This window comes from Schistocerca serialis, chromosome 1, assembly GCF_023864345.2.
Source record: "Schistocerca serialis cubense isolate TAMUIC-IGC-003099 chromosome 1, iqSchSeri2.2, whole genome shotgun sequence".
NCBI lineage: Eukaryota > Metazoa > Arthropoda > Insecta > Orthoptera > Acrididae > Schistocerca > Schistocerca serialis.
This window is the reverse complement of record NC_064638.1, coordinates 556,528,384-556,551,229: the sequence shown is the minus strand read 5'-3', so window position 1 is coordinate 556,551,229 and position 22,846 is coordinate 556,528,384. Positions and strand designations below refer to the sequence as shown.

At 40.0% G+C, this 22,846-nt stretch overlaps 1 protein-coding gene across 2 annotated transcripts in view; it reads left to right on the top strand.

The window, feature by feature from the left end:
- The window catches only part of LOC126475420 (serine--tRNA ligase, cytoplasmic), an 80,148-nt gene that overhangs the window by 6,752 nt on the left and 50,550 nt on the right, over nucleotides 1–22,846 (top strand). Inside the window, exons 3-4 of one of the 2 annotated variants that reach the window (XM_050103268.1) lie at nucleotides 6,454–6,723; nucleotides 16,561–16,803. In XM_050103268.1, the coding sequence (XP_049959225.1) occupies nucleotides 6,454–6,723; nucleotides 16,561–16,803 (513 nt within the window). The remainder of the gene's footprint in view (nucleotides 1–6,453; nucleotides 6,724–16,560; nucleotides 16,804–22,846) is intronic. The other variant, XM_050103277.1, reaches the window with a different exon arrangement.

Sequence of the window (22,846 nt, the reverse complement as noted above, 5' to 3'; positions counted from 1 at the left end):
TTCTTTAAACTAGTGCTTTTGTAAACATGTTATTATTATTATTATTATTATTATTATTATTATTATGTAGTATTCTACCTAGTGGCAGGTCCATGTCTTCGTACGGAGAATGTCTGATTCCACTGTTCACTGTCTTCAGCTTCTTCTTTCAGTCTGTTGTATCTCCTTCCATCTTTCATGTCGTCCAGATGTTGAATTCTTCTTCTTCCTCATCCTGCGTTTCCTCTGAGTTTCCCTTCGATGACATCATGTATGAGTCCCTCGTGTCTAAGTACATGTCCAATCCAGTTGGCCTTTCTCTGAAGAATTGTACGTAGAATACTTCTCTTCTCTCCTACTCTTAGCAGTACATCATCATTTTTTATGCAATCTGTCCACTTGATCTTTTCCATTCTCCTCCAGCACCATATTTCAAAGCTCTCTAAGTATTTTTTCTACTTCTTTCTCATGGTCCATGTCTCTACTCCATACAGTGCAATGCTTCAACTGTAGCACTTTACCAGTTTTTTCCTCAATGCCAAAGTCAACTTGCTGGTCAGCAGAGTCCTCCTCTTGTTGAAAGCAGCTTTGGCCGTGGCGATTCTTACTCAGATTTCGTTGGTGCAGTGGGCATGTTAGGAAAAGAGTTTAATCAGAATACATGCAACTGCATGAGGAGGATTGCTCTTGCAGGCAATAAAGGTTATTTGACAAAAATTCAGATTCCTGTGGAAGTGGTGAGGCTGTGTGTTAGTTACTACAAATTTACGTGTTTGAAAATTACTCTCGAGTATTCCATTCATTAGTTTAACAGCTGATTTATTGTGCAGCGTGATATGGGATTGAACTGTATTGCCAATATTGTTCACTTTTGTGACTGCAAGGACTGGGAGCTTGGTCAATCAAGTATATACACAGAATATCAATGTAGGCCACAATCAGGACATCATATCAACCACTTAACGAGGTCTGTGGTGACCAACATTGTCTGCAGTAAAAAGCAAATAATCATTAATGACAAATGCTTGTGTTATACCAAACTGTAAATGACACATCATACATATCTTGTACTGTTGTCAGAAAGTCATTGCAAGTGACAGTAAGCAAGCATTCCCACCAGTGATGCAGTTATATTGTGCATTAAATTTGTATAAGTGCTTCCTATTCTACCCTCTCTACAGACAAAACTGTATTGATTGACAAGGTTGAATTAGGATTTCTTGTCAGTGTGTAGTTATAAATGAGAATGATCATTTGAAGTAAATGAAAGTGGACAGCCTTGCACAGTGGCTCTACAATCTCATTATTTGAAAATCAATCGAGCACTGGGACACATATTGTAGCACCCACCAGACTTTAATGGTCGGTTTCTATGCTATCAGTGACTCGACATGTCACAAATACAAGCATTTCAGTCTAACGAAGCATTTCACCACTGCTGTTTGTTCTGAAATAAACCTGTTATAGTGAAAATAAACCATTTGTGCAGTTCTCCCCTTCAGAAGTGTACTCCTGTCATCTATGTACTCAGTCATTTAGTTATTTCACAGAGTGAATGTATTGCAAAATGAAAATAAACAAAAGCAGCATAACTAAGATGTATTCATGATTCCGAATATTGTAACAATTGTTAAATATTGTTCTACCACAAAGTTATGAGAAAACTAAACAATACACAAAGATTCTTGTATTGTAGTTTTCCAGCTAAAGGTCACATAAACGATAGCATTAGCAGCTTCAGTTTCTTAGAAAGGCATTATTAGATGATTTTGATAAGTTATATGACTTAACATTGCACAACTCATTCTGAATAATTATAGAAAAGTATTTTCATTGTAATGTCATGTTTCAGAGGTAATACTCTTATATGATATTAATATAGAGCCTCCAGGAAGGGCAGTTAGTGTTTCGCTGACGGCAGGTTACGTGAACCCAATTGAAGCTGAAAATTTGTGAAATTAGCATCATTAGTTCAATCACTCCAAATGTGGAACCATTTGGAAGAATGTCCACATTTAGAATGCCCCACAGTGAGTAACCACAACTAAAATTTGTAGGAACCTTGTAGTAGGGAGAGCAGTGGGCAGTCTAGCCATTTAGGTTCAGTCTAACCACTTAGTTTCATAAAGTCAAGAAGTAGGCTATGATCTTTACAATTTTTGATAATCAGTAGCCATTAAAATTGACGTGTTGAAGGCAAGGAATGGTAAACATGAAAATCATAACAATATCTGGGCACCTATAGAAAACAACAGCATTCATTTTTGCTTTTAATTATGAGAATAGTTCAAGACAAGTTTCATGTGCCTGAAATCATATCTCCAGCTCCTCAATGGTTGCTGCATTATGCTGGGCGAAAGGAAGTCCGACATAATATTCGGACATGGCTTCTGTTACCTCAGCGCACACTATCTTCTCCCAGATATTTGTTGCAAGTCTTTTGTTGTTGGAAATTAAGATTGCAGAGTAGCAGCTGATTTTAAATTACCACTAACATAATGTCATATAGTCACAGGAAAAGTAAAGACTAGTTTCTAGCAGTATCATCAACATCGTCATCATCATCAGTTTTCTGCTACATTAGCAGGTCCTTTGCCTCTCCATTTTCTGCGGTCCATTGCTTCCTTCTTAAGGCTGCTGTATATATTACCGTCCATCACGTCATCCAGTATCTGAAATCTCTTCCTTCCCCACTTCCTTTTCCCTTCTACATAACCTTCTAAAACTGTTTTTATCAGTCCGTCATTCTTTCTAAATATATGCCCAACTCAATTTCTTTTTCTTCTTTTTATTACATCTAGTAACTGTCTTTTTCTCTCCCACTCTTCTCAGTACCTCTTCATTTTTTACTCTGTCCCTTCAACTTATTGTTTCCATCCTCTGGCATGTCCATGTCTCAAAAGCGTCCAGCCTTTCTCTCTCTTTCTTTCTCAAAGTCCATGTTTCAGCACCATACAGAACAACACTCCATGCAAGACATTTTATGAGTCTCTTCCTCTCTGTCCAGAGTGCTGCAGAAAATTCTCCTTTTCTTAGAAAATTCCTCTTTTGCCATTGTTATCCTTGTTTTAATTTCTGTGGTGCACTTCCAGTTGGTGTCTATCCTGCTTCCAAGATACTTAAATTTTGCACCTGTTCTAATATTTCTCCATTCTGCATAATTTTTATTTCTTTATTTCCTCCTAGTGCCAATACTTTTGTTTTCTTTGTGTTAATATTCATTCCATAATTTTTTCCATGAGTTTCAATGGTGTCCACCAAATCCTGTAATTCTTTTTCCCCTGTGCTAGAAGGACCATGTCATCAGCAAACCTCAAACACTCTACTCTTCTTCCTCCAATTTCTACTCCTTTGTCATCTAATGAGCATTGGTCAATCACATTTCCCAAGTAGAGGTTGAAAAAGGTTGGTAATAGACAGCATCCTTGTCTTAAACCTTTTCCTAGTCTGATCCAGTTTGTACTTTTTCCTCTCACTTTAACTGAGGCTTTTTATGAAGATATTATGAGTTTACAAGTCTTCTGGTTTTCTAGTCCACTCTCTTTTCCCTCATTATAGTTGCCTGCTTGTCCCAAACCACACTGTCGAATACCTTTTCTAGATCGGTGAAGCACAAATATAGGTCTCTCCCTTTTTCAGTAAACCTTTCTCCCAATATTTGTAGGAGCGCTATTGCATCTCTGGTGCCCGTATTCCATCTAAAGCCAAACTCCTCATCACCAAGATTCTCCTCCATTACTTTTTCAAGTCTCTTATTAATTATTCTTAACATCACTTTGGCTGCATGTGAAATGAGGCTGATTGTCCTGTGCTTCCTTGTTTTTTCGGTAATGGAATCATTACTGTTGTCAGAAAGTCCTCAGGCCATTCACCACTGTCATATATTTTATTACATAACCTCAATATTTCTCTTATTCCATCTTGGTTCAAGTATTTTAATATTTCTCCCGTATCTGTACCTATCACTTTGCCATTTTTCGTTGCAGCTACAGCAGACTTTACTTCTTCTATTATGATGGTTGGGTCCTTTCTTGTCATCACTTACACTGTTGAGTGATTCAAGTTCCTGAGTTTCTGGTTTGTGGCATGTGTCATATAGCTCTTTTAGATATTCTTCCCATCTCTGGAGGACATTGTCAAGATCTTTGTACACTACTTCTTCGTCTTTACTCAAAATTTCCATAGTAGCATTTCCTGCTCAGTTTGGATCCCATGTCATAGTCTTTACTATGATTGTATAGTAAGTCGTATCTTCCCTTCCTGTCCAGTTCTTCAATTGCATCACGTTCCTCTTTTAGCCATTTTTTCCTAGCCTGTTCTGTTTCTCTTCGCAGTTCATTATTTAACCTTATGTACACATATTTCTTGCATCTTCAGTGTTCTTGTTTTAAAATTTTCTTCTCTCCTCCATCTCGTAAATCATTTCTTGTGTGACCCATGTCTTTTGCCCTTTGCCTTTTTCCCTTTTACATATCCAATATTTTGCTGTACTGCTTTAATGATTCCTTCTTTCAGCATATTCCAGTACTCGTTGGCATTATCAGGTGGTTCTTTGTCTCGTAATGTGTTTAGAAACTCACGTGACAGCTTTTCTGTAATTTGTTCTTTATTGGATCTTATCTCCTCTACATCTCACTTCTTCGCCATGGTCACCTTCTTCAGTTCTTTCATTCTTATTTCTATTTCTGCCGTAAGTTGTGGTCGCTATTAATATCTGCACCTGGTAATGTGTGAACCTTCTTGATTCCATTCCTGTATTTTTCTTATACCAGCATAAATTGGATTTGGTTTTTATATTTATCCCATGGTGATTTCCAAATGTAGAGGCTCTTCTTGTGGTTCTTGAACAATGTGTTTGCCACCATCAGCTGCCTTTCCCTGCAGAAGTCATTTAGCCATTCATCTCTATCATTTCTCTTTCCAAGACCATGACTGCCTACTGCTTCCCTCTTTCCCTTTTCCCACAATGGTGTTCCAGTCTCCCATTACTATTTGCACCATTTTTTTTTTTTATTTTTGTCCATTATTCTCACTATTACATTGTACATTACCTCTACAATTTAGTCATCATGTTCTGAAGTTGGCATATACACCTGGACCATCAGTAAATCTTTTTGTGCTCCTTTCAGCCTTACACCAAAAACCAGGTCATTTGCAAAGTCCACATATTCCACACATTTAGCCAATTCCTTTGTCATAATCATTCCTACTCCGTTCATACCTTTTACTTCTCTTCCTGAGTAATAAAATACATTTTCATCTGACTGCAACCCTCCACATCCATTCCATCTTACCTCAGCAACTCCTATGAGGTCCATACGACTCTTTTCCATCTCTCTTTTAAGGTTTTCTAGTTTTCCTGCTTGTAGCAGAGTTCTAACATTCCAGGTACCAATTCTCGTTTTGATTTTTTGCCTCCTTTCAAGTTGTCTGGAACATCAGAATTATTTCTTAAGTTTTCTGGCATACTGGTATATACACTGTTGAAGAGTGCATCATTGCAAATTTGGGTGGGGAAAAAGTATTGGCAGATTGCAGTGATGAAATGGTACTGAAATGTGAACATAATTTGATTGTGCAGTTTGAAAGGCAATGAACTGGATTCAAGTCCCAGCTGGCATGCTTTGTTAACCTACCATACATATGTGCAGCTAGCATTAGATCGTTATTTGTGTGAAAATGTTCCTAAGAGATTAGAAGTTCATACAGATATGCACAATGAGTATTTCCCACTGTAGCAGTGCATGTGTGCTTTGTTGAAAACTGCTGTGAGATTAAATGTTTGTGCCAAACTGGAACTTGAAAATAGAAATTTGTCTGTCAGTGGCAGTGCTCTATGGACTGAATTATCCAGGCACATTTTACAGTCCATTCTCACAATTTGGCAAGTAAGACAGAGATTCCGGCAGAATTGAAGCTGTAAGGATGGGCCATGAGTTGTCTGCATAGCTCAGTCAATGAAGGTGTATCCCAATAAACCAAGGTTTCGAGATCAAGTCCCAGTTCAGCATAAAATTTTAACTATGCACGTGTGTTTCTGCATTGATGTAGTTGCTAAAAATCTAACCAATATAGGAAAGAATGAAAAATTAAATATCTATGTCATTTTATTCATCGTCTTATGATTCCTGTTTTCGTTTCCTTTTCTTTTGTCTTGTTGATTGTCCACAGTATTTTGCATTTTATCCTTTCTCGTGTGACCTCTGTACTCTGCTCATTTTTCCCATATTGACACCTCTTTTTGATTTTGTCCTTGTTTCAGCAGCAATTACTTTTTCTTTTCTTTAAATTTACTGCCAGCACAGTTTAATTCCCCTTTTGTTCATTTTTAACGTATTGCAGTTTGCGTTTTGTGATGTGCTTTATTTAGTTGATTTGTAAGTTTTCATTGAGTGCTATCTTGGACAAAAGAATTACAATATTGTGGTGATACACTAAGCTGCTTAAAATGTGATACAGGAACTTTCATTTCAGAAAGGTGGAGTAGTAAAAGGAGGAGATGCTAAAAATGCAAGTATAGAAAAAAAAGTAAAATTACAGCAAATGTGCAACTCAGGGCTTGGCTCCCTAAATGACATTCTGTCAGAATGGAGCTACATCTACAGTTTTATACCAACGCAGGATGATGTATACGTTTTTAAAACCTTTACTTCTCCTCCTCCAGATTCCTTTCCTCATCTTCAACGATGGTATCATCATATAGCAAGCTTTGGTGATGCTTGTAAGGCTTTTCCAACTAGAGAGGTGAGCAAATGTTTTTGCTTTGCATTCATGTGTTCTTTGCACGTCTGGTTTTTGAACTGTATTAGGTTAGTAAAATCTTTGTGATTTGCATGTATGAGATGTGCCAGAATATAGGAGAGATGTGTGTTCAAAGCAAAGCTGTTCAGTCTCTCGGAAAAAGTATGCTGTTTTTGTACTAGTTTTAGGGATTTTTCTTCTCATGTATGATGCACATAGCTCTGCTTGTAGAAACGAAAATGACGTGAACGTGATAAGACATCCTGAGTAAAGTAAATTGTTAGGTAGTTCTGCTACAGTGCTGAAACTTATGAAAGCGATTGATTCCTCATTTATTTTATTGCTTTTGCAACCTCTAGTCCACTATCCACCAAATAGAGAAAATGCTGAACAGTGGACAAGCATATTGGAAAAATAGAAAATTGCTTAGATTTTTTATGCAGATTGTGCATTCATGTCCGCATGCCCGTGTGAGGGTGCCCCCCCCCTCCCCCCCCCCCCCCTCTCTCTCTCTCTCTCTCTCTCTCTCTCTCTCTCTCTCTCTCTCTCTCTCTCTCTCTCTCTCTCTCTCTCTCTCTCTCTCTCTCTCTCTCACACACACTCACTCACTCACTCACTCACTCACTCACTCACTCACTCGTGACGCAAAGCTACTGCCTGCCTGGGCACTTTTTAACATAATTCCAAGATGTCTATTTTACTCAGTAGCTTGATTGTGCTAATAGCTAATAATATTTGAAAACACATTTCTAGACCAGATCTATTGTGACAGTAAAATCAGAGCATAAAAAACAAATTTACATGAGTATGCAGTTACAGTGATCTATATTGTATTATAAATCGCTGCAACTGGTTACTGATGTCAGTTTGGTGTTCATAGTTGAAGTAAGAAATGAGGAGGTCCTCCATAGGATCACCAAGGAAAGTAATATATGAAAACAATGAAAAATAGAAGGGTCAGGGTAATAGGACATCTGTTAAGATGTCAGGGAATAACTTCCTTGGTACTAGAGGAAGCTGTAGGTGGTTGAAGAAGACAGAGATTGTGATAGATCCAGCAAATAATTGAGGCCATAGGTTGCAAGTGCTACTTGGAGATGAAAAGATTGGAATTCGTGGTGGGCTGCATGAAACCAGTCAGAAGACTGATTACTAAAAAAAGTCTAACTTATAAAAGTAGTAGAAGATGTAATCACATAAGTAGGGCCAGAATAATTTCGTGAAAATGATAACATAAATAATGCGGATTTAGCAGTTTTTTGTGAAATAATGTGAAATCTGTGATTTGTAAGAGATACTGTGAAGTTAGTAATTTTGCCACATAAAAATGTTATAAATATGAGGACAGCAGTTTACTTATATTTGTAACTGACCGTTATTGGATGTTAAAGCTGCATTTTGACTCCTAATCGCCTCAAGGGTGAGACACGTGTATAATCTTAAAATGACAGTTCATTTAATGCTTCACAAACAGCACTGAATCTGACAAAAACACACTGAATGTAGCAGAGTAATACCAAATTTGGAAAAAATGCTGCATTTTGCAAAAAAATAACTCCTAATTTGGCAAAAGATAATTCTAAAATTTAAAATAAAAGCTCCCATCGAATTATGCTAAAACAGCACAGATGTTGGGAAAAAATCACAGAATATGGGAAAAACAATGTCAAATTTGGAAAAACACCACCAAGTATGGCAAAGAACAACACTGAATTTAGCAAAAAATTATATCAGATCTGGAAAAACCACTAAATTATGCAATAAATAGACATAATTTAGCCAAAAATGACACCAAATTTAGTAAAAAAATAATGTAAATTTGGCTAAAATAATGCAAATTTCAGAACAACACAGACTTTCATTAATAATGACACTGAATTAGGAAAAAACACACAACCTGGTAAAAAACAAAATTCATAAAAAAATTACTGAATTTTGAAAAAAATAACACCGAATGTGGCCAGAAAATGAAATGATTTTCCAGTTTTAATTATCACCTCAAGTAAATCAAGCTGCAACCAGGAAACTGTGTAGTAGAAGTCTGCATTTTTACTCTTCAGGAAACATTCAACCCTGAAAATCAACTCCTTTTTATTCTGGAAAGCCTGACAACTGGTTTCCATTCAAGGACAGAGGAAGGAGGCATGTCAGGAGAAAATGGGGCAGTGAGGCAAACTTTGGTAACTCAAGGAATCAGCATGTGTGACTGTGTCCTTTGCAGAATGTGCTGCATCGTTGTGGTGGAGCAGTCCCCTGCAAAACCTTTCCTTGACACTTCAACTTCACAGCCTCCCATAATCCCTTCAGGAGATTTTGGTAGTATGCTCCTATGATCAGTTGCCCCTACACACAATCTGTTAGCATTGCACAGTGGCAGTTCCAAGAAACACTCAGCATCAACTTTGTACGACAATGGCTGGTAGTTTACATTTTTTAGAGGTGATGAATCCACATTCCACTGCTTGCTTTACTTGTGGTGATACACCTAGCACTTATCTGTGGTGATACGACAGTTAAAAAGGTCATGTGAATTGGCCTCTCACAGCTGCAGCATGTGCTCTGTTGCCTTGGTTTGTTCGGCTTTTTGAAAGGGTGTGAGCAGTCGCAGAACCCAGGACCTGTGCCAAGTTGAAAATATCGTGCAAGATGTTGAAAACCAATCAGTGACAGAGGTTTTTTTTTTCCACTTGCGCTTTGATACTGGTACATCATTCTTCGAACCCTAGGTCTCAACTTCTCTTATAGTGACTGGTTCTTCACAGAGAGATGGTCTGCCACTTCGTTCGTCATCATTCAGACTTGTGTGACAACATTCTAAGAGTCTGTACCACCTAATTATTGTGTCATTTGATGGTGCTTTACCACCAAATGGTGCTTTACACCTTCACCATCTTAGCATGGGTTATTACGGCTTTGTTCCTTCAAATGTAGAAAATGAATTACAACCCTGTACGAGCTCGGCTCAAAAAATTCTGGAACTTTGTCCACAAAATTTTTCTACACTTATCTCTTACTGATCTTGCTTGGTCTTCTTTAAAATACTCTCTCCACAATTGATACACAGCCCCCAATGACGTTTCCATTTCCGGAACCACTCTTGGTATGCTCCTTGCTGAATTGTGCAAGTGCTGTCGGCGTACGAGCTCGGCTCAAAAAATTCTGGAACTTTGTCCACAAAATTTTTCTACACTTATCTCTTACTGATCTTGCTTGGTCTTCTTTAAAATACTCTCTCCACAATTGATACACAGCCCCCAATGACGTTTCCATTTCCGGAACCACTCTTGGTATGCTCCTTGCTGAATTGTGCAAGTGCTGTCTGCGTATTTTCTTTTATCTCATCTATCATTGCTAATTTTCATTCTTTCAACAGGGTTTTCAACTTTGGAAATGAGATGAAGTTCAGAGGCCAGGTCTAGAAAATACAGAGGATAAGGCAGCACAGCGATTTTGTTTTTTGTGTGCGGGTGCCGTATTGTGAAGCAAGAACCATGAATTGTCTCACCACATTGCAGGCCGTTTCCTTCTCACATTTTCACGCAGGCATTGCAGCACATCCTGATAGTACTGTTGATTAACAGTTTGTTCCTGTGCCATGTATTCATGTTGAACTAATTCTTGAAAGTCAAAGAAAACCATCGGCATGGTGTTGACATTTGGCCCTACCTGATGAGCGTTTTTTGGTCTTTGAGAACCTTTCCCAACCCATTGGTCTCAACATCTAGACCCACATCTCATCACCAGTTATGTTCTCCTTAAGGAACATTTCATTCTCATTTGCACAGTCCAAAATCTCTTCACAGATTGCAAGGCAAGGTCTTTCTGACCTTGGCTCATAAACTGTAGGACGAACTTCCATTTCAAGATGCTGTGTCAGGATTTTTACCTTCTGTCTGGCCATTTTTAAACCTCATGAACTATTTCTAACACTGAGTACAGCATAAGCGTTCATCACTTTAGGCTTCCTGAATCATTGAGTGTGTCTCTGTAAATGTTTTCTTGTGTTCCATGCAAAATTTAATGCAGATGTGTTGCTCTTCTAACTCTGCCACCTCGAAATTCACAAACTGTGCAACATAACATTCTGCTCAATACAGCACTGAACTATATCTAACAAACCAACAACAGTGAAACTTTCAGCAGTTACACATTAAACACAGGCTTGTGCAGGTATGCCAACAGCATTTAGCTCCAACACACCATCAACGTGAAATTATGCATGTTCTGAAATTCTTTGAACAGACCTCATACTTTGCTTCATCATTGGACTGTGCACCATTTTGTTTTTGCTTCTCTAGCAGCATGCTTCTGTGTCGTGGCTTGGGAATTTCAATGTTTATCAAAACTGCAGACATGTTCCTGCAAACAAACAAAAATGATATATTCTGTTTGAATTCTTAGCTAAACAGAATACGAATATACAAAATATGCCACTTTAAAGTTGTCCCTGATAGAAATTCTGGATACAGTGTAAATATGAGGGAAACCTAAATTTAGTATAGACCGGGAATTGATGTCCATCTATACATCCTGTGAAGAAAATATGTGTACTGAATAACTATATTGTAAGAAAATATATATACTGCTGAAATGGTACTGGCATAAATCTTTAAATTAAAAGATGCACAGACATTTTGGATAAGTATATGTAATAAATAGCAAGACTTGTACTTGAGAAAATTTAGAATAATATAGTGATGATAAGACCTGATACCAACATACTCAGCTGCTATTGTTATGTGAGCTATTCACACGCGTGCGCACACACACACACACACACACACACACACACACACACACACACACACACACAGGTGCAACTCACACACATTACCATTATCTGTGGCAGCTGAAGCCACACTAGTGGCACATTATGATGCTGATGACTAGTGTGGCTTCAGCTGCCACAGACTGTGGTCGTGTGTGTGTGTGTGTGTGTGTGTGTGTGTGTGTGTGTGTGTGTGTGTGTGTGTGTGTGTGTGTGTGTGTCGTCTATTTTTGACAGAGGCCTTTTTGGCCGAACGCTATTTTGTGACAGTCTTTTTGTTGTACCTATGTGCAACATAGCATCTCGCTATATGATTAGTAGCAACTATCCTTTTGATAATATTGTTACATTCGGTCCTGGATTTGCCATTGTTTGAAAGGCACACCTACATTTAGAGCACTTGTGGACTTAGAGAAAGTGTTTGACAATTCTGACTGGAATACTCTCTTTGAAATTCTGAAGGTAGCAATGGTAAAATACAAGGAGCAAAAGGCTATTTACAACTTGGATGAAACCAGATGGCAGTAATAAGAATCGAGGGGCATGAAAGGAAAGTAGTGGTTGAGAAGGGAGTGAGACAGGGTTGTAGCCTATCTTTGATGTTATTCAGTCTGTACATTGAACAAACAGTAAAGGAAACCAAAGGAAAATTTGGAGTAGGAATTAAAATTAAGGGAGAAGAAATATAAACTTTGAGGCTTGCTGATGACATTATGATTCTGTTAGACACAGCAAAGGGCTTGGAAGAGCAGTTGAACAGAATGGACAGTGTTTTGAAAATAGGATATAAGATGAACACCAGCAAAAGCAAAACAAGGATAATGGAATGTAGTCAAATCAGTTGACACTGAGGCAATTAGATTAGGAAATGAGGCATTTAAAGTAGTAGATGAGTTTTGTTATGTGAGCCGCAAAATAACTTATGATGGCAGAAGTACAGAGGATATAAAATGTAGACTGGCAATGGCAAGAAAAGCATTTCTGAAGAGGAGGAAATCTGTTAACATCAAATATAAATTTAAGTGTTAGAAAGTCTTTTCTGAAGGTATTTTTCTGGAGTACAGCCATGTACAGAAGTGAAACATGGACAATAAACATTTTAGATAAAAAAGAATAGAAGCTTTTGAGATGTGGTGCTACAGAAGAATGCTGATGATTAGATGGGTCAATGAAGTAACTAATGGGGAAGTACTGAATAGAATTGGGGGGAAAGTACTGAATAGAATTGGGGAGACAAGAAATTTGTGGTATAGTTTGACCAAAGAAGGGATCATCTGAAAGGATATCAAGGGATCACCAATTTAGTATTTGAGAGAAGTTGGGGGGGGGGGGAGGGGGGGGGGTAAGAATGTAGAGGGAGACCAAGAGATGAATAAACTAAGCAGATTCAGAATGATGTGTGTTGCAGTAGTTATTCAGAAATGAATAGGCATGCACAGGATAGAGTGGCATGTAGAACTGCATCAAACCAGTCTTCAGATTGCAGATCACAAAAACAATGTTATTGAAAGGAGGCTACTATTGGGATTTGTAGAAAGTAGGAGGAATAGCAGATAAGTGATCATGTGGGGGAGGGGGGGAGAGGAGAGATTTTTTGGGGGGGGGGGGGGGGAATGCTGAAATGGTACTGAATGAAACAAACTCAAACTAATTAATGAGAGAGTAAGTGAAATACGAGGCTGTGATAGTTGAAGTGAATTTTGTCTTTTAAAAAGGATAGAAGTATAATGCTGAGCAAGACTGACAAAGTCAAGTCTGTAAGTGAGGAGTCGCATAAATTGGAGTGCACAAGCATACATTCTTTAAGGTGATGTTTGCATGGTTCATATCAGAAACTAACAGAAATTAATTAAGACAGTTAAAATACAACTTGCTATTTATGCTGTCTCCTTATAAGTTAAAGTTATGGTACACCACAATTTACTGGGCTTTCTTCAAGTGCGATTGATTTCCTTGACAGTGCAGACAGTAGTTGTAAAACATGTTTAAGGTGGAGTAGAGAGTCAGGTAATAAGTCAGATATTTCTAACATTAACCACAGTACAGAATATGAAGAGGTACTTCAGCTATTCAGCGTAAAAAGAAGAGTAATCTGTTTGTTTTAGGTCTTGTGCTATTCGTTGGTGGTCTCTGTTGAAGTAACCTGCAGAGAAAGTCTGACCCTCTAATAACGTTCTGTGTGTTGCTTTTCCCTTTATTACAGAATCCTTTGTTGTAATTTAAGTTCTCATGTATCTGCTACATTATGCAATGTTTGAGGTTTTACGCAGATCTAATATCATTACTGTAATCTTTTAGATTTTTAGGCATGTGGTTTCTCTTTAGTTTTATGAGTAGTGCAGAAGGCATATAAGATTGAGTGCATCTCGTATAATGGAAGGATCTTAGTTTAAAAAAAAAAAAAAAATGTTGTAGCAGAGTTTTCTTGGTAACTTTACACTGGCCATAGCTGTCCTTTCAGTAAGAGATTAAGAAAATGGTAGTATAATATTAAATGAATAAACTATATATGTTCATATAACAGATATGCCAAGTTAGAAACAAGTGCCATACTCAGCCTCAGATTTAGAGATCCTCCCCAGACAGTGCTCTCTGATTCAGAAATCTGAACATTCCTCATGTTGCAACTCAAAGCTTCGACTTGTCAAGGCTCGTTTATTTCTTCCAAGCAGCACTAAACCCTCGAACGATACTATGGGACTAACAATCCCCGGAGGTTGAATCCAGCTCTGAGTCTGACATAATCACAATCTGTTGGCAGAATATATGCACTGTTCATCATAAGATAAAATTATATTGCTTGTAAGATTCTCACAAAGCTGAAGAATGTTCATTATGATTTTCAGTAATATAGGGTCCAGCGAAAGATCCAACAATTTTAATTAATGATGCCTCTTTTATTACACAAATTTGTCACATGTTTATTGCTATGACTTGTTGAGGTTCATGTGCCGTTAAAGAGCGATAAAAATAAGACTATAAAACAAAGTATTACTTTTTGGAAATGACATAATCTAAATAGTGGTCGTATCTCACTAGTCTTCCCAAGCTGCCATAAACACACCCTAACACTTGTTTTGGTATGGTAGAGATTTCTGGGGAGGTGGTACCTTCAAGTTTGTTCAGTATGTGTGAAATGCTAAATTTAAGGTATTTATACAAAAAGAATTACATGCGCCCTTGTCTGAGGAATCCACATCCCAAGCAATGTCACTCTTCGAGAATTTATGTGGCCAGGGAATTTAACCGTCAAGGAATTCATAACAATGCTGTCAGTGTGAATTGTTTCTCCATAATGTTGGAATCACATTTGATTGCTATTTTGGTGTCATCTTCGTTCAGGTACCAGGAAATTTTCAAGCAGTGGTGGATAACATTCTGCAGTCACCATAACTGTTTATCTAACATTCACCTCAGAGAAGTATGGCCCAATCACATACTTTTCCACAACTCCATGCTGTCACTGTGAAGATCTTCGTATTTACATCCAGGGTTTTATATAACCAACAGTGGAAGTTTATAATATAATTGGGTAGGTAAAAAATCCACTCACCAAGCGACAGCAGGAAAACACACATATAAAAGGTATTAAAGTTTGCAAAGCTTCCGGAGCCAGTGGCTTCTTCTTCTATCATAAGAGTTGAAGACGAAGGAAGAGGGCTGAAAGAAAAGGACTGGTGAGGTTTAGGAAAAGGGGTAGGGTTTGGAAAAGTCACCCAGAACCTCGGGTCAGGGCAGACTTATTATCCTAAATCTCACCAGTCCTTTTCCTTCATCACTCCTCATTCCCCTTGAACTCTTTTGCCAGGAGGAGGAGCCACTGGCTATGACAGTTTGCAGAGTTAAACACCTCCCACGTGTGTTCTCCAGCTACCGCTTGGTGAGTAGATTTTTTTTATCTATCCACTTTATTATATTTTCAAAAAATGATTTTTTTGTGGATATGCAACACTGAAAGTTTGTTAGCATAATCAGCTAAATGGGAACAAGCTTTGTCACCCATCATGAGAATTCAATCCAGAGTCTGAAAATATTATGCATTTGTGAAATTTCAAATGTTTAGTTGCTGGAGTAAAGTCATTTTGTATGAATGACAGTGTAAATATGTTAAGTATTTGCCTTATACTGCAATAGCAGAAGTATGTGTATGAGCTGGCTGACACTGACTAACCTCCACAGCATTTGTTACTAATGTTTTCTGGTGTTCTGAATAATAATGGATGAACAGTTGACTTTCACTCTAGAGCTGAACCTGTTTTTCTGAAATTTCTTTTCCATAATAAAATTGTATTATGGAAACCTGCCCTTCTCAGCCCATGTTGAAATGCTTGTAGAATTAACACTGAAATGTAATTCCAGATTCATCACTTAAAAAAATGTTTCTAAGACAAATAGACTGAATGAAATTACTTTGCATAGGCAGCAATGGGTTGCTGTACAACAGTGAAAATGTTGTCTAATATGTGATTTGTTGTTAACTGAAAACTAAAATTTTTTGCTGCAACCTTTGCATTCACAATATCATCAGCCTCATGACATGAAATCTGCAGCATATTATTTGATCGTTGCCTGTCTTCAAGTTTCAACTTGTTGTTGCTTTACTTTCATAATCCACTCTGATGTTCCTTACACCTAGAATTCCTGTCTTTTAGTAGGCATAATTTTCTTCCTCTGCCCTTCCATGGTGTGTGCAATCAAACCTCCTACCACAAGTTTTCATAGCATAATGTGTGTCCATTATTCCAAAATCTCAACTACGGGGTGATGCAACTAACATTTGTTAATTTTGTCCATCCAGTAGATCTTCAGTGTGTTTCAAGATACTTCGTTTATATAGTGTCATCCCTGCTTTTGTGTACTTTGAAATTCCTGAAGGTTATTCCTCCATGTACAAGGTTTCGTTTCTCCACCACTGAAGGTGTTTTATGTCCATGTGTGTTCACAGCCTCCCCTGCCACCTCCCCCCCCCCCCCCCCCCCCCACGGCCTCCTCTCCCCCCTCCCCCCTCCCTCTCCCCACATACTTAAATGTTACAGAATCATGTGCTACCATGTTCATTTGTTTTGTTTCAGGCACGTGAGAATCAAGGTGATAATTGTGACCTGCCACAGGAAATTATTGATGGTGTGAACAGTATCACTATAGATGGTGCTAGAAATTTGACTGTTACTCAACTTAAAAGTCTGCGTGAGATTTATGAAAAGAAAATCCAAGAAAAGCAGGATGAAATCCAGTCCACTGAAATGAAGAGAAATGCAGCATTAAGGGAGGTTGGCAACATTCTACACAGCTCAGTACACATTAGCAACGATGAGGTGAGTGTAAAAGATAAAATTATTTGATGAAATCATAGACTTGTTCAGAGGCTTTGTATATGAGTGTAGTTCAGAATGTATTTACTCATTCACTTCATACTGTCTTTCAAATCTAATTGTAATGCATTTAATGCAAATTGTGATAAAAGTTGGTGAGGGCTTATCCTGAGGCATATCATGGTAATTCTGCTGTGAGTGATCATAAGAATTAAAATTATAGACTAGAAGCTGGTAATAATGAGATGATCATCTTTTGATTGAAGGAAAAGTAGTAACTTTGTTTCAGGTGTGACAACCGCATTGAAATACTCGTGGTCGAGTGCACACAGATTGTATTATTGGGCGAAATATATCTTTTGCTGTGACAGATAGATGGCAGCAACCCATAAATTAATGCTTAGGTGGATAACCCTTAGTAAACATTAGATGTAATAATATTTTCAGCTTGCTTACACCATTTGCTCTGCTTATAGCAAATAAATTTATCTCCTTCCAACCCAACTGTGTGTGTGTCTTTCAGTATTACCAAGAGAATGAGCAAAGTGTCTGATACCAGGTGACTGCTTTGACGTGGATCAAATAGTGGACACTGCCATTTTGGCCTTGTGCAGTATGGCTGCAATGATGTCACACATAAGATGTGAACAGACAAAAACAATCCCATTACAGAATATAAACCGAAATAACTTCAAGAACAACATGAAACTATTTCAAGATTTTAAACATGGCTGCAGCAGCAACTGTTAAAATTCTTCACAATAAAGGATGGCAGCCAAAAACAGTTGCAGGATAGAATTATTTTATTAAAATTCTTGACCAAGGTTTCGGTACATATAAATATACCTTCATCAGAAGTAAAACTTCTAAAATTACATCATGCACTGGAGAATAATAAAACAATTATGCCAAAAGGCGTCGTCAGTAATTAAAATATCATCTCCATTTGTACAACATATGTAATGGGCACAGGTACAAAGCGAACAGTTTAACAATGTTACTTCGCCTATGAACAGTTCATAGGCGAAGTAACATTGTTAAACTGTTCGCTTTGTACCTGTGCCCATTACATATGTTGTACAAATGGAGATGATATTTTAATTACTGACGACGCCTTTTGGCATAATTGTTTTATTATTCTCCAGTGCATGATGTAATTTTAGAAGTTTTACTTCTGATGAAGGTATATTTATATGTACCGAAACCTTGGTCAAGAATTTTAATAAAATAATTCTATCCTGCAACTGTTTTTGGCTGCCATCCTTTATTGTGAACATGAAACTAGTCGGACAGATGTGGGGATTCAATGGTTTTTGGCATGGAGAAATGAAATAAACGTCATTCATAATATAAAACATATACTCAAACAAAAACTTATTGAAAAATTCATGAAGTCAAGAGTACATGAAATCCTCAAAACTGGTATCAGAAATTTTCCTTAACCTATGTAGCTCAAATGAAGACCATGATCCCACAATTTGCTCGAGAAGCTGGTGTCGAAAACTTCGCTTGAGCTAGATAGCTCAAATGAAGTCCACAGTATAGTTCTCCAAAAGCTAGTATCAAAAATTCGTCTGTGTAGCTCATGCAAATTTCCTAATACCCCAAACCACAACTTGCTTCAAAGACTAGTATAGAAAACTTCACTTGACTTATATAGTTATAATTAAGTTCAGGATATGAAGAAACCACAAATTGGTCGAAAAACTTGGATTAAGACCTTCACTTCACTAATATAACTGGAACAAATTCCACAATACCAAAAAACCAAACTTGTTGCTCTAACTATTAACAAAAATGTAACTTGAACAAAATAGCTAGAATTATATCCACAAAACCTGTCGATCTTGATCAATCATTGTTAATTGTGGCTAATAACACATCCTGCAAATTCATCAAAAAATTCCATTAACATCAGTTTCATCATAGAAACAAAACACAGTCCTGTATGTAAGTCACACACACACAGTACTTCTGACCAAAATATAAAAAGAAAATGTATAAGGTGTTTACCAGCCAAAATGTAAATCTAGACTGGCGCAAAGACGCAACTTTGATTAACTTCGTAAATTTCTCCCAAACTCCGCACTTGATTTTCATAACCACAAGTCCATACAAATGGAGGATCTTTATCTTTGTTGCCAAATCACCAGCCACTGCACGTGCAACAATATACTAGTGAATTTCCTCATCAAAACAAATACAAAGGAAAACCTAGATCTTCAATCGTTAACAACACAGTGAACTAACACCATGATAGCCGAAAATAAAAATGTAGCCAATAACTACCAACACTACCCTGACTCACTAACAATTCCGCTACAAAGCACACAAGTAGTATAAAATGCCTAACAATCACCACTACATCAGTCCTATCACACAATGACAGTACACAAAAGCAAATCTGATATGTTGAAATTCAACACCAAGGAGTGCCACAAATAGTACAAAATGCTTTCTTCAGACACAATCCATTTCAAATATGCCAGCAGCCATGACATCACACACTACAGTACAGCTATGTCATGCGTCAAAGCAGATAACTGCCCCCATATTTCTGTTGATGCCACTAAATATCCCATAATTAAAACAAATTCATTAATAACTATTTCACCAAACCAGTGAAGTGCAAGAACACCGTGCATGACATGAATGAAAAACAAACAATGGTTTTTCTAGGATGGAATGTAAGAATATTATGAAAGGAAAGTTGCTACTCACCATGTAGCAGAGGTGCTGAGTGTCAGATAGGCACAACAAAAAGATTCCCACAATAGACCTAGATGCAAGACCTGTCCCATACGTCTTCCCACCACCACCACCACCACCACCACCACCACCACCTACTCCAGTCCAGTAACTAACACCACCTACCCCAGCAAAGGCAGGGCTACATGTGAAACCAGCCATGTAATCTACAAGCTAAGCTGCAAATACTGTGCTGCATTCTATGTAGGCATTTCAACCAGCAAGCTGTCTGTCCTCATGATTGGCCACCGACAAACTGCGGCCAAGAAACAAATGGGCAGTGGGCCACCCTGTTGCTGAACATGTTGCCAAACATGATATCCTTCATTTCAATGACTGCTTCACAGCACGTGCCCTTTGGATCCTTCCCATCAACACTAGCTTTTCTGAATTGCGCAGGTGGGAAATTTCTCTGCAATACATCCTACGCGTCCAAAACCCTTCTGGCCTCAACCTTCTTTAGTCGTCTTCCTCACCCATCCAGTCCCTTCCCTGTTGCCATTCCAACACTACACAGCCCTCATTCCACCATCACACCTAATCTTTTTATTTCTCTCATTTTCAGCTACTTCCTCCCCCCCTCGCCTCCCCCTCCTCACTTCTCCCCCTCCCTGTGTCTAACCTGCAGCACTTCAGTTTCCGTCACCCCCACCATACTATCCCTCGCCCCCTGCGGGTTCGGGGGTTAGAATGGGCCCGCAGTATTCCTGCCTGTCATAAGAGGCGACTAAAAGGAGTCTCAACTGTTTCGGCCTTTAATGTGATGGTCCCCTACGGGGTTTGACCACTCCATTTCTAAATTTTTCAGTTAGTGCGTACCATTCGGGGAAGGACACCTTACATGGTGCATCTTAAATCCATCTTGCCCTAAGATCTGGCACACCTGATTTTTCATGGAGTTGGACTTACATCGAGCTTCCGGCCACATCCACTGCAGTGTGTTCTGGGTGGCATACATTCCCTCCAGTGTGCACTTCCATCTTTGCCCTCATGATGTACATAGATATTTCGTCACCCGACATCCAGCACAGTAGCCAGTCCGTTGTGGTGCGGTCGTCATGTACCCTCTTGGTGGTAGCCCCCTGACTACACAGGGATCGCACTGCTGATGCCTGAGCTGCTACCTCCCCACGCATGCCGAGGAGTAGATGCTTATCCCTCTGGGGCATCGGGACTCCCGGCAAAGGCCATCCTGCCAGATGGTCTTTGCTGCGGCTGGGTGGCGCCCGTGGGGAGAGCCCCTGGTCGGAGTGGGTGGCATCAGGGCGGATGACCCGCAATGAAGCGTGGTACATCGTCTCTCGCTGGTGGGCCTCCACCAGCAGTCTCTAAGCGATCGAGGTCTAACCTCAACGGGAAGAAATTTGATCAGAGATCGTTTCCCTCCCTGGCCACTCCGTGGGAGGAACGCCTGGCTAAAGACAGCGGTGGGGAATATTCGCCCCGGTACCTCGTGTGTACGCGGGTTGATGGGGACTCGTTTATGTCGACCAAGCCCCAGTTTTTTGTGGAGCATTTAGAGGACAAGTTCGGGGAGGTGGAGGGCTTGTTCAAGATGCGCTCTGGTTCTGTGCTCATCAGAACGGTATCCTCTGCCCAGTCACGGATGTTGCTCAATTGTGACAAGTTGGGGGATGTTTCAGTTAGCATCTCGCCGCATAAGAGTCTCAACATGGTCCAGGGTATTATATTCCACAAGGATCTTCTTCTGCAGTCCGACGATGAATTACGCGCCAACCTCGAACGACGAGGTGTTCACTTCATCCGGCGCGTCCATCGGGGTCCGAGGGATAATCAGGTAGCCACCGGTGCCTTCATCTTGGCCTTCGAGGGTGATGTCTTACCCGATAACGTTAAGGTGATGGTTTACCGTTGTGATGTGAAGCCATATATCCCTCCTCCGATGCGGTGTTTTAAGTGCTGAAAGTTCGGGCACATGTCATCTTGCTGTATTTCCGGCATCACCTGTCGAGATAGTGGCCGTCCTTCCCATCGCGATACTCCATGAGCCCCGCCTCCTATCTGTGTTAACTGCGGAGAACACCATTCCCGCTGCTCACCGGACTGTAGGATCTTCCAGATGGAAAGGAAGATAATGGAATATAAGACTCTGGACCGCCTGACCTACACCGAGGCAAGGCGGAAATATGAGCAGCTACATCCCGTGCCCATGACTTCCACCTATGGCGCTGCTGCAACACCGGTACGATCCTCTCCCGTGTCGTCACCTAACAGTTCGATCTAAGTTCTGTCATAATTCACCGGTCCCCTTGGTTGTGGGGGGCACTTCACTCCCTGTTGCTCCTGCTCCATCTACTTCAGGAGCAACACCATCCCAACCACCGGGGACATCTGTTCCCCCTTCCCAGCCGGAGAAGCGTGAGCCTTCTTCGGCTGCTCTCGCCTGGAAGGGGTCCCTTGGGGCCCTCCCATCCCAGGCTTTGCCCAGTGCCAAAGCGGACCCCCGCAAGTATCTGAAACAACCACCGGTCGCTGGTCGTAGGGCGTCACGGTCGTCTTCAGTCCCTGAGACTGACCCAGTGAGGCCCTCCCAGCCAGAACCACCTAAGGCACAGCGCGCAAAGCAGTCCAAGAAAAAGGCTCCCAAGCATCCTGACATTGCGGTGGCACCTGTCCCACCGCAACCTTCTCACTCTGGGTCCGAAGATGAGGTGGAGATTCTGGTGTCCGCTGAGGACCTGGATCTCGCCAGTCCCTCGGACGCAATGGATGGCTGTTGTACAGGTGGTGACTCAGTAGCAGCAGGGGCCCAGGAGGCGTAATCTGCCTCCCCAGTCCCTTCACGCCTTTCCCATCCATGGACACTACCATTCTCCAGTGGAACTGCAGTGGTTTCTTCCACCATCTAGCTGAGCTCCGACAACTAATCAGCCTTCACCCTTCCTTCTGCATTGCACTTCAGGGAACTTGGTTTCCCGCAATGCGAACCCCCGCCCTCCGTGGCTATCGGGGTTATTATAAGAACCGGGCAGCTTATGAAAGGGTGTCTGGTGGCGTCTGCATATATGTCCTTAACTCTCTTCACAGCGAGTTTGTTCCTCTACAAACAGCTTTAGAGGCTGTCGCTGTTCGGGTGTGGACGCCACAGGCTGTTACCGTCTGCAGTCTTTACCTTCCACCGGATGGTGCTGTCACGCAGCATGTCCTGGCTGCTCTGATAGCCCAATTGCCGCCACCTTTCTTGTTGCTGGGCGATTTCAATGCCCACAACCCTCTATGGGGTGGGACTGTCTCCGATGACCGCGGTCGTGCCGTGGAGCATTTGTTGGCTCAGCTC